General features: G+C 26.1%; 1 protein-coding gene across 1 annotated transcript in view; it reads right to left on the bottom strand.

Annotated features, from left to right (window-relative positions):
• The window catches only part of LOC119686384 (elongation of very long chain fatty acids protein AAEL008004), a 35,924-nt gene that overhangs the window by 4,826 nt on the left and 17,716 nt on the right, over nucleotides 1-13,382 (bottom strand). The window contains exons 4-5 of the mRNA XM_038100956.1: nucleotides 11,261-11,423; nucleotides 7,944-8,080 (exon numbers count right to left, since the gene is read on the bottom strand). Coding sequence (XP_037956884.1) covers nucleotides 7,944-8,080; nucleotides 11,261-11,423 — 300 coding nt within the window. The remainder of the gene's footprint in view (nucleotides 1-7,943; nucleotides 8,081-11,260; nucleotides 11,424-13,382) is intronic.

The raw sequence follows: 13,382 nt of genomic DNA, 5'->3' as shown, positions 1-13,382 counted from the left end.
TATAAAAAGTTTTGCAATACCTTTAGGTAAGTTAAATTTAGTTTCATATATATACTTTTAATTAATATAAACCTGTGTATATTTTATAATTTTTATTACATCGTAATTATGAAGAAATTAAGTATTTACGTCCTTAATTCCTTCGATTACTTTAAAGAAAAGTATCTAAAAGTTTATTCGTTTTTAAAATGCATATAAAATAAAACTGAGTTTTAATGAAGTAAATTAGATACTATAAACATTAAATTGTACATAAAGAAACGCAAACACATGTTATTTGCTACTGTTTTTATGTTTTTAATTAAATATTGTTAACATTAATGCTTATCTTGAGGGGATTGTTTCTAATGGACTTGTATACTATATTGCGCTCCTAGTTTAGTAGAAAAATGAACAATGAAAAATAAAATAATATTTAAAAGTTAACACGTACAAATATTAGCTATTATAAGAGAAGTAAGAAATTACTTATAATTAAACAAAACTGTTAATGTTCTTTCAACTGCAAAACAATATCAATGTAACTTCCTTAACAACAACTACATTTTATAGTATTTATTAAATACAAATTTATATATAGTTTTTTTGGAAATAATAAGTATAATACAATCTTTTTTTTTTTACAGTTAACAAGAAAATGATGTATTGTATTATTTATATGTAATGTTAAATTTTTTAGTAAATTTGAAATACATCACAATAACCTAATTTAATAATAATTTTGTAATTAACTTGTATTACTTATTAAAGAAATCGTTAGTAAGTTAGTTAAAAGTTCAGTTGACATGTGACATTACTGATCCCTTCCTTCCATTTCTTTTTCGAAAAGTGCAAGTCAAATGCTGCCTTTAAAATATCTTTACCTTTTTTAAATAAAAAAATTGAACTAACTCTTTGAAAGTATTTTTTATGAGATCATTAAATATTAAAAAAGTTAAATGGTTATTTGTATTACGCTATTTTCATGTAATACTAATTTAATACCAAAAATAAAATAGTATGTATATAAGAGCATGTATATAGGTAAAGAGGCAATGTGTAACGCACAAAACATGAATTCAACGATTGCATAAATGAACATTTAAAAGGTGTTAGTATGACAGTTTTTACTTTAGGAGTTATAATGCACTACACGCAATATATTTTAACAATTTTAAATATATTTCTGACTTTATAATGCTTTTGATGTAACAAATATAATGTTATTGACGAATAAAAAACAGTTGTCCTCTGGAGCTTATTCTAATGTCAGTGTCCAGCGTGACCTTTTTTAATAATAAAACTGTAATCCAATATAATATTTTTATCTTTATTAGACATTTTTCATATTCGATTTAATTTTGAATTATTTTTTAAATCATATTAGTGTCAATATTTTAAAATTTTCCGAAGTCAAACAATTTATAGCGCTAGAGACAACTTAAAAAAATTAATGATATCTATTGAATTTTTATTGACTAATAAATTTCAATAATATGTCAAAATAATATAAAATTAAGTAGATAAGGTTAAACTTATTTAATATATTTTTAAATTTTTATTAAAAAATAATTAGAAATTAATCACACCGAAGCAATTTACTTTTGTATTTAAGTAAGCGCTACACTTTTATTAATATTTAATCATTTTATTTATAAAATAATTAAAGTAATTATTGATGATCTGTGTTAATATATTAAATAGTATTATATTGAATAAAGTTCAAGTTCAAAGAATCAATAATTATACATTTTGTTCAGTATTTAAATTAAGTTACTTAAGTAAATAGAAATTGTGATATATTTGAACGGATGTCTGAAGTCTCTCTCTAAAGACTACTCTTAATTTTGAGAACAGAAACAGAGAAGGATATTGTAAAATCTTTTTTTTTGTTTGTTGTACTATAAAGGAAAATACAATTTAATTTAACCGGGCTTAAGGTTGGCTATTTAATACTCAAGAGCTTAAGGACGAGAATCGTTAGTCAAAGGCATAACATAAAGAGCCCATAAACCGCCAATGATCAAAAGATCGCATTTATCATCCATTACACTACGATGAACCGTACTCCATATTTTGAAGAAGTACGATTCATCACTATAATTACGGCCGAAGACAACTGCCTGAAATGCTGCATATAAAAGATATTCCAGACAAATATAAACAATGAGAAAGAGTGATTGCACCATAAACGTGAATCTCTTGAAACGTGTTTAACTAAATTAACCTTTCAAGCAGGAATGCATTACGTATTGCGTGCGATAAATTTAATAAATTTAAAATAATTGAAAATTTTTTTTATTGAATTTTGTAGTTTCTTCCTGTTATAATAACTTTTCTTTAGTAATAGAAAATTCGAGAATACAGCTCAAATAGCAATTCAAATAACAGCATTGCATTTGTCATTAGCTTTTACTCAAGCGGAGAATATAGAGCGACCACCATCCCTAAGAGTGCCAGAAAAACTATTTCTTAACAAAAAGAGGTACGCCTTCACCACCTAACTGATGACGGACCAAAGGCTAAAGTGTAGGTAGTATGAGTATGTGTATGTTAAATCTTGTACAGCAATAACAGATAAATTTATATATGAGAACTTATTTATCATTTAAAAAGTAAAATCTTTTTGTAAATAAATAAATAATAGAAATTTAAGTATCATTTTAGTGATTATTTCAGTAGAAACAGCTTTGTCTTTGCTTCTCTGGTATTATTTGAGAAAATTGTAATAGAAGATATTTGAGCAACATTCTTTTTAATAAAATGAAAAGAGTTTTCTTTTGCTGAGTATGAGTAATTAGCTAAAAATAATTTTTACTTGTCCATCTAATTCGTGTTTTGGCTATATCAATATTCGTCTAGGACATATTTCAATTGCATATTACAATTAATAGATGTTCAATTACTTTTTGGTGCATTCCATGTATTTGTTATTTTCTAACTCCTCTAATACCTTACAAACTTTTTGATTAACTTAATATAGACTTTCAATATTATGTGTGTAATATTTATGAATATACATAAAAATAATTTTATGGAATCAAAGTCAAAATCAAATACAAATTTGAAAGAAATGAGTAATATTGAAAAACAATCACAAGATTCAATCTAACACATTTTCGTACCATATGAAAATTTTATTGCCATTAAGTTACCCCATAGCTTTTTTAAATTTTATCTACTTTATTGTCATGATTATTAATTTTCATTTTTATTAATTAATTAAATGTGGCTACGACTCAATTTTATTACTATTATTTAATTTTTATTTTTTGGACTTGATTTTTAAGTTTCGTTACAACGCAACTGCAATTTTCAAAACTCGTATTGCAATTGTGTCAAGTTTGTGTCTTAAGTTTTTTGATTTTTCTATTGCACATTTAAATCTGCCTCCTTTAAGCATTTGTTCACACTGCGTATACATTTCTAAGTTTTTCTTTTCAATTCACACGAGCATAATAAATAGTTAATACACATTATTAAACTTTACATAGATTAATTAAAAGTAAGCATAACTAACATAAATAAATTTACGACTTATAATGAAGCACTGAAATTCATTACAGAAATCATGTTCGAATGGAAACACTCGAAACATTGCATTTGTTAATACGTTTAATTGGCTCTGCGCTGAGCCCGACTTACGACTACTCAGTGCAACAAATTGAAGTCGTGCCTTAAATATGAGTTCTATTACAAAGCCCGTGCTAATATTTGCTCAGTTACATGGAATTGATCAATAAGTTGCAGTTCTTTGATTTTCAGTGAACAGCACCAAAAACGAAATGTCCATCAAAATCGAAACTACAGTTTTTTCCAATGTTTGCGCATAAATGTTAAATGAAAGAAAAAATTTATTTTTTCAATTTTTATTTCACAATTATATAAAGATTTATTTTAGAAAATCATAACTTTTAATTATTTTAAGATATTTACGCGCTTTGGCATTGCGTAATGACAAACTGAAATGGACAATTTGAATGCATTTTCATTTTCGTATATGAAAAACGCATTAATAACTATTGGGCAGTTGTTAATTAGTTGTTTAAGATTTGTTTTCTTATTTTATTTCAATATTTCTAAAATTAAGATTTATGCAATAAAAGTAATAATCAAAATTTTTAAAAATTTTTAATGTTGTTTTAGTAACCCTACTCGCGATACACTTTTTAAACTTACTATAATCACAAATTTTTCTGTCTTATATTCATTAATTTCGGTTGATTTTAAACGATTTGCTATGCACCTCAAATATTTTAAAATTGCAAAATGAATAAATAGTATCTGTTAATAAAAATGTATAAATATCATTCGGGCGTGGTAATGTTACATGTTACCTGAGAGATGTTGCAACATCTCATGCTCGGTATGGTTGTGGTTAAGCTTGAAATATATGAAATAATGATTTTACCCTTTAAAGTCAATTGCCTTATAAAAATGTATTCTATTTATTGCTTAAGCCTATTTCCATCTATTTACATCTATTGGTAGTGTGTAGATGCTAAGTTTGGAGATAAAACAAATTGTAGTGAGTATATATATATATAGTATATATATATATATATAGGTATATTCTATAAATATATAATAGTGCGAAGAAATATTTGTAACAGGTGGCGAGCACGCCATAAGGGAGCAATATGATAGAGCAACGACAACTTGCAGCTCGATGGAATGATTTACTCTAAAACCCTAAAATGTTTCAACTACGTTCGTTAGTCGATTGAATGCTTTATCCTAAAACCGTTATATATTTCATCTGACAGAATGTTAACTACCATAACAGCAGTAGAAAGTTCGTTCGTTAGTTGTTTAAAATGGAACAATTTGCTTAGTATTATGTATGAGTTTAAGAGCTTTTAAATATCTTGCATAAGACATACCAGGTTAATAAACACTGGTATAGGCTATACTATAGCAGGTTAGGTTGGAGTGGCGACCTTGTGTCCAAAGTACACTTAAGCTCAAATAACGGCCCGTTGCGATACCACGGATTCTATAGTAGAAAGCTTAAGCATTACTATGAAGTTGTGTCATTATAGATAAAAACAGTATGATCTCTTAAAATTAATATGTAGTTTTTAGAATAGTAAAGTAAACTAAGCACTATATACAACTAAGCACTATTTCAAAGTTACTGTATAATACATGAGATAGGCTTGTTGAACGAAATTAAAATGTTCCTGAACATAGTTCAAAAATTTTAATCAATTCGTCATGAAAAGTAAACAACAATATCAAATAATAGTTATTAAATTGATTTTTAATATTCGTTCTGATGAAAGAATTTAAATTCTTAATATAAACTATTGTTTTCAATAGTAAAATTTCTACCAAACAGTATTGAAATTGCAACAAGAAACATTTTTTTTGTTATTTTTAATTGTAGTGAACAATGACTCTGAGCTTCGAATTTGGCAGGGTACGAGTTCAACCCTTGGTACTTGCAGTGTTAAAGAATTGTTTACGACTAATTAAATATAAGAAATAATTTCAAGACCATTTATGATGGGAATTTGGCTGCATGGTCAGCCATAAATTCAATTAATTAAAAATAATACAATAATAATAGTTATTAATTATTTTTCGTTTACTTTCTAACTTACACTGCTTATTACGAGGGATGTACGATTAACACCAATCAAAGTATTATTAATTTTGAAAACAAGTTTATTAATAAAAAGTGCAACAAACTCTAATAAAAGCTAGTTTACTCTAAGCCAGAAAAGCTGAAATAAAAACCAACAAGAAATAAAAAATTTATTTACCAGTAATATTTTTAAACTTGTTTTTACACGTTTTTTGTAGAACCTGGCCATGCAGCGGGCAAAGCTGTTTTTGCCCAAGTCGTTCACGATTGTGATTACAAACACTTGACACAGTATCAGTGGCCAATTTTGGCAAAAGCATGCAAAAAGAGTGGCAATTGAGCGTTTAATCAGCTTTAGCCAGCAATTGCCAGTGTAAACTTGCAACAAGAGCGTTTCAAGTTGTTGATTGCAGCTGTTGTAGCGTTGCAGTTGCAGCAATTCAGCGGCAATCTAAAATGTTGTATATTTCCTTTGGCTAAGCGTTTTATCTATTGTTTGTTTTAAGCAAATCTATTGTTTGTATTTTGTGGTTTTTGCGGCATGAGATAGTTCGTGTGCAAAAAGTATGAAAACGCTCAAAACTATAATACTGAGCGATACCGGCAACTTGCATTATTGACAATGGGAAGCGGTAATTCATTAAGTGGGTCAGTGGGTAAATGGAGTTTAAAGCTTGTGATATTAACACATATATAAATTCATGTCAAAATATGTATTGTTAGGAGAATAAACTGTTGATATGTTATTGTTGATATTGTTGATACTATACAGTATCAATCTCAACAGTAAAGTTGTTTGTGGAAATATTGCTATCATCAGTTCACTCAAAACAAGTTGCATTTTTATGTAAATTTTGTAAGATATTTTTAAATGCATTTTATTTCAATAAAATAACCTCTAAATAAAATCTTTTGTATAAGAGAATCGCTGTGGATTGTTAGTTTTGAGAACAAATATAGAGAGAACTGTACAATAAGTTAATGTAAACTTTGCATTTGTGTTTTGAGCTAATAAACTAGTTTCATCGTTGTAACATTTTTGTTTACATCAAAACGAAATTAACTAAATTAAATAACAAATAAAAAAAAATTAAATAAAATATGTGCTAAGCATTCTGCAATTCTTCGCAAAAGTAAATACTGAAGTGCATGTAACACCAAGTCAAACCGGCTTCTGCTCCGGCAATTCGGGCTGCTAGTCTAGGCGCGCTTAATACGGCTATTTAAACCAAAAAATTCAAAATCTTCTAGTAACAAGCAAAAAATTAATTTACTGGAAGTGGCCTGCGAAAGGCGTCTTACATAACTGTGGCTAGAAGCCAAACTTGATTGCTGCTATTTTCAATTTCATTTCAATTTTTCAAATTTTTTCAAAGTACGCTGCTCCGTGCTGTTTACGGTGCGTACATTTTAGGTTTTTAGACTGAACACTCTTCAAAACTAGGCTAAGTATGTGCAATTTTAATGTTTTTTTTTTGGTAATACTTAGTTTTCCGATTTGTTTAGGAATGCACAAATTTTTTGGTTTGAAAGGAATCTTAGGAAGTCATTGTGGCTAATCAAAACCCAATTTTTCACGCTCGAATTTGGCATTACAAGCCGATTATTATTTAAGGGATTTCAATTCAGTTATTTGCAAACTAATTTGCAGAATTTTGGATGGAGTTCGGTATGAAAACTCTATATAATTAAAAGCAATAAATATAAAAATTTGAATTTAAATTTTAACATTTATTGTGCACTGATATATATATATGGTATATCCATAGTACTTGCAAGTGAGTTTGTAAATTTTTGAGAAAGGCAAGTTTGAATTAAAATTCAAACGTGCAATTATGTGACACGTAATATGAGTTTTTGCAGGTTTTGTCCAAGTTTAGCTGTTCTGGAATTATTGCAGTTCGTAAGTACGAGTATTTCTGTTGGTTCAATTCAGTTTATTTAATTCGGTATTTAATACGGTAGCAAATACATTTCCTAATCGATTTTTTGCCTGCTGTTGTGCTTTTCATATTCTTTACGTAGTGCAATTGCAGTGCAGTGCTTGTGGCATTTAAGCTTAAGTGCATTTGGGTTCCAGTGCAAGTATTGCAATTTTTAGAAACAAAACGACAACATTTAGTATTGCCCAATTTGTAAATATTTATATAGTAAATTTATACGCGCTGTGGCAACTTAAAAATTAAGTGTCCATTAAACTCGTTTTAAAAGCTTAAAACATGTTTCATATCAAGAATTATCAGACAAGTTTTTTATTGAAAAGATGTTGCAGTTTCACACTTTTCCTTTTTTCATTTCGATTATTTAATTTTCGATTTATTTAATTATTTAAAGGAGAGAAGTAACAATTAAGTTATTAATATATTTTACTTACAATTTGTAATTCAGTCATATATTTTTTCCACCATAAAAATTTAGCGTATTCTGGACCCATCGCCGACATCATGTAATAGAAGTACATGCAGACATGGACAAAGTTGTTCAGTAAGTTGGGGAATGTCGCATTACCACCTAAAATAAAATATAAAAAGTTATTAATGAAAGTATAAAAACATTTTTATTACAAATAAAATAAAATCAATGTAAAATATCTATTAGGTGCAAAACAACAAAAATCCTATTAAACTAATAATAATTGTTAATTATTTCTATATAAAACTTTTCTTACCTTTAAATAGCTTCTACATTATGTTATTAATATTATGATCTATATTATATTTATTTTATTTTAGTGTGTATTACTTGTAATTACTTTTAAAATTATCAGTAAATATATAGAAAAATGGTAAGTAAAATAAAATCAATGACGAATATCTATCAAGTGTAAAAAAAAATACCTATTAAATTAATAATAATTCTTAATTATTTCTATATAAAAATTTTTTACTTTTACTTTTATTTCTTGAACATTACTTGCTTCTACATTACTTGTACAAAATTATTGCGATTTATATTATGAAGATATATAATGAAGAATATAGGGACACAACCCTCAAGTATTACCAATAAAATTCCAAGGTAGGTCTGGTACACGAGGGGATTATTTTTAGTCCGTATAAATCGGGCATACCACTATTGTGACGCTATAGTGATGATGCGTCTTTAAACCCCTCCGCACAAACAAAAAGTATAATGAAGTTTGCTATAGTCTAAACCCGAAATAACAGTGATAATAAAATATATTTTTAAAAACTAGTTTAAAAAGTTGTATATTATTTAACACTGACTAATTAGCGCGTTCAAAAGAATATAGATCGATGTCATTATTATTAATTATTTTTAATTTTTATTATATTTTATTTTTAAAATTTTTTATTGTATTTTGTTTTTTCTTAATATTTTATTGTATTTTATTTATATAATCTCTTATAATTAGTTTTTTAGTATTACTTTTTGTTTTTGTGTTTTTAAATTTGTTTAAAGTTAATTTATGTATGTATACATTTGTTTACAATTTTAATAATACATTTGTTTAGTTTTACTTAGTGGCGTATGAGTAATATTAATCGCAATCAAACTTGACTTAAGAATGTTGCTCATAAAAATTCTCAAATTTAGTTAAGATTGTTTAATATAGAATTTAATTTCTTCCTAGCCTTGCAATTCTGTGTAACAAAAACTTATACATATATATATATAAATATATATATGTATGTATATATGTAATTTGCAAATTAATTTTAGACAAGTTCACCTTATAAACCAATTAAGTGTAACTCACAGTGCATAGATTTAATCAGCTCGAAATGCTCAGTGTGGATTGTTGAATTAAGTCATGAATTAATAATTGCATTGTAGTAATCCAAAATTCATGTTATTATGCTGTAGCTTGAAACTTTTAATTATTGTTTAGTTGAAGATTGATAACTTCTTAATTTCTATTATTATGAAAACACCTTAAGTTGTTCTCCTAGACTGGTGGCTAATTAATACGACCAGTCGCTGGTAAACGTGCGAATTCTTTCATTTATATAATTTTCATAATCATTTTGCTGACACTATATTGTACATTTTAGGTGGAAACATTTTTAATATATAGTGTAAATAAATGCATGTAACTGGAGCTCTCAGTTTTCAAGTTATGTTGGAAAATTAATACTTTTAAATGAAAGAAGATCTGGTGAAAGTAGCTCACTTAATACTGTAGCGCCCATATAAAGTAAGATTCTATTCTATTGTTTGTGTTAAACAACAAATCAGGAATGTAAACATGTTCTCTCTGAATTTAGTTCGGCTTCGGGAGGATGTTTTTCGATGATCGTTGGATAAAAGTGGAGTAAGATTTTTATTTTATCAGCTCTATAAACTTGAATTATGAGAACTAGAAAATTTGATTATCAGAATTTCATGTGAAATGATTTTTAAATTTCAACTCAATTCCAATTCTGTTGCGAATCGAGAGAAACGAGCAAGATTACGAATAGCTGAGCAGATACATATGTTTTTACTGTTTAATTTTTTAACAGAAAACGTCATTCAGAATTTGATTGGTTTTTTCATATATAAAAATATATATACACAGTTTACTGTTAATTTGAGAACAATTAATGAGTGCACCTTATTCTTGCATTAGGCATCTTAAAGAAACCTAATGCAGGTATCGTGTTTAAGCATTTGGAATAATATGGTATATATAATATATGCAAATATATATGCAAATATATATATAAATATAGGAATATGTGTAAATGCCTTTTATTTTATTTTTGTCCTGATTTATTATATTTCTTCAGTATAGATTACTTATAATGTGCCATGTAACGGTTTGAAATTATCCTATTTAAAGGTCACATCATATATAACATTGTACAATTTTAAGAAAGTAAAACTGTAGTCACAGTAAGCATAATCATAAGATTAACTATTACAAAAAATAAATATATTTAGTTACTATTTTTTGATTAAAATAATTTTTAGTACTATAAGAATAATAGATTCAAAAAAAAAAAGCTGTACTTATTGGTGTTCGAATATTTTTGCAATAAGAACTATTGAAAAAATAGCAAAATAATTTGAAAAAGTTTATACGATTAAGTATTTTTAGTGTTGTCAAAAATCTCAATTACGGATATTGATTATCAATTAATAATACATCACACTGCTATACTGTTTAATAAATTAATTTTACTTGAACTGAATGTATTTAAAAGATCGTTTCGTTTAGGCTCAATTTCTCAAATTTGTATTTGCTCAATATAATTTGTGTTATATATAGAGTACATTTATTGTATATTATGCATAAAGTATAAATAATAAAACAATATGAATAACAAACTCAAAATTAAATAAATAATCATTTTCATATTCCTAACTAAAAGTTGCACGATATCATTATAAATTCTATTTATATAAAACTGCAATAAAAAGAAAAATTAAATAATTAATTATAGGACTACACAACATAACATTTTTATTAAAGCCAGCTTAAATATAAAATATTTTCTAATTTTTGTTTTTTACAGCAATATATTGAGCTTCCTTTAGCTGCTTATTAACATTATTTAAACTCAAGAAATTAGTTATAATTACTATCTTTATAAAATTTGAAGCTATAAAAATAATAAAACTATACACAGTCACCTGTAATTGTATAATTGTATACAATTTATTTAAAATGTAATCCTAAATCTTCTATTGCAATGTTAAGGATGAGATGTCCATCAATAACTTTAAAAAAACTCATTTACTCACCTGCTAAAAATTTAACCAAAACCCATGTTTCCAAAGGTGTTACCGAGTGATGGTAGACATGCAGCCAAGTTATTTGTGACGACTTTTTCCGCAGCACAAAGAAAACTGTGTCAGCAAATTCAGTCAATTTCGAGAGATAATAAATGTAGCATAAGTTCAGCATCTGGAAGTTAAAAACAAAACAAATAAATAATAAAATATGCAACAATTTGAAAATTAATTCTCATATGAAACAAATATCTATCTTTAAAAAAAAAATCTATCTTTATCAAGTTGTTACCGATATGTTAATGAATGAAAACATTCACCGAAAAATGTAAATGAAATAAAAGTTACATCATTGCAATACATTTTTATGGCTAATGGCTAATTTCCATTCTCGCCTCATCAACAAAATTGCCGTATCTGATAATTTGTTTAAAATTTGCATTAGGAGCAACAAGGGCCATGCGGCTTGGGCATTAAACTTTACACAAATCAAAACATGGATACTTCAATTTACACAAAAAAATCGAAAATCGAAAATCGAGGAAATAACAGAAGCAAACCAGCAAACCAATAATCATATTTGTCTATCAATTAATATTAGTGATCTGTGATGTGTGAAAAAATGTGACTGATGCTGAATTTTTGTATAATTTTATTTTTGATTTTATTTGAAGATTCGATCAACGAACAAATTTGCGTTTCGTGTGGTTAGTTTGGTTAAGAAGAAGAAAATTTTGTCTATGTTTATATAGTAGTTTAATTTCCGTAAAATAAATTATAGCTTATTAAGTAGCTTGTAGAGAGTCATCGCCATTTCAGAGGAGCGGTATGAGTACTTATGGTTAGCATAGAAGTCTCAATGCTATGCTAACCAATATTGTGTAATCAAAGGTGAGGGAATTTTATATTGAGTGTGAATTGGGCTCTAATATGTCCTTCGATGGTATCTCGATTGTTTTGCCTAATATTTTAATATATTATTTTTGCTTAATACAATATGTCAGAATTTTTATTTTCTTAAGTTTTTATGCAATCATAGATGCTTATTTTCAGTTTCGTTTGTTGTTTTAATTTCAAATTAGCAACAATTTTTAGAAATGAAATATTTTTCATTTTAATTCGTGTTTGTCTAGAATTTAAGCATAACTAAAAATAAATTTCAAATAAAAGAAAAATAATATTTTGAATGCCTTTTATAATCTTAAAAACTTATTTAGTTTTTTATAATTATTTGTCTCAAAAGGAAATAAGAAGAATTTTATAACACTTAGTATCATTAAACTTAAAATAATAATTGCACTTTTAAAACCATTTACAATTTAAATATAAATAAAATAGTTAATAAAAGTAATTTATTATTATGTATTTGTTACAATATTAATGTTAATAACAATGGTTTATTTTATTGCTCAATTTATGGGTAATTAAATTAATTTAATATTGCACTTTGTGATTTTAGTATACCTGAAGCATTTCATTACAGTAAACATAAGAATTTATAATTTGCAGATACTTTTTTATATTAATTTTAAAATTATAAATAGATAATGTAGTGTTTAATATTGTGTGAAATAAGAAGAATATATTTGCTGTTGATAACCTGACCTTTTTAATATTAAAAACTATTTTTATGTATATTTATTCCGCATGGATTCTATCTCTTTAACTTTTGATGTATTCAGTATAATTAAGAATAATTCAGAAAAAAATATAGTTCATTAAAATGCTTCTATTACATTATAATGTCAAAGTGATCTATTATATCTACGTCTAGAATAATAATTTTTGTTTATTTTAATTATTATTCTAATCCAATTATTATTGGATTATATTTAATTAAAAAAATTTTTTTAATTTTTGTATCCAATATCATATCTAAGCCTAACAAGAACTTATGAACTGTTTGAAAATGACTCAATATATATTCATATTAAGTTAAACAAAACGTCTTGAAAATATATATCAAAAATAACAAAATATTGTATATTACACTGTCATTTCAAAATTTATATTTTCTATATATATAAATATATATATTTTAAATTATCTTCCAAGCCATGAAGACACCATGTTTTTCCTGCACTAGTTGTCAAAACTTTAACTACACTGCTGACTGTTTTATCAGAAGATTTCA

The sequence above is a fragment of the Teleopsis dalmanni genome, chromosome 2 (assembly GCF_002237135.1).
Source record: "Teleopsis dalmanni isolate 2A chromosome 2, ASM223713v2, whole genome shotgun sequence".
Lineage (NCBI taxonomy): Eukaryota > Metazoa > Arthropoda > Insecta > Diptera > Diopsidae > Teleopsis > Teleopsis dalmanni.
This window is presented reverse-complemented; position numbering and strand designations above follow the sequence as displayed.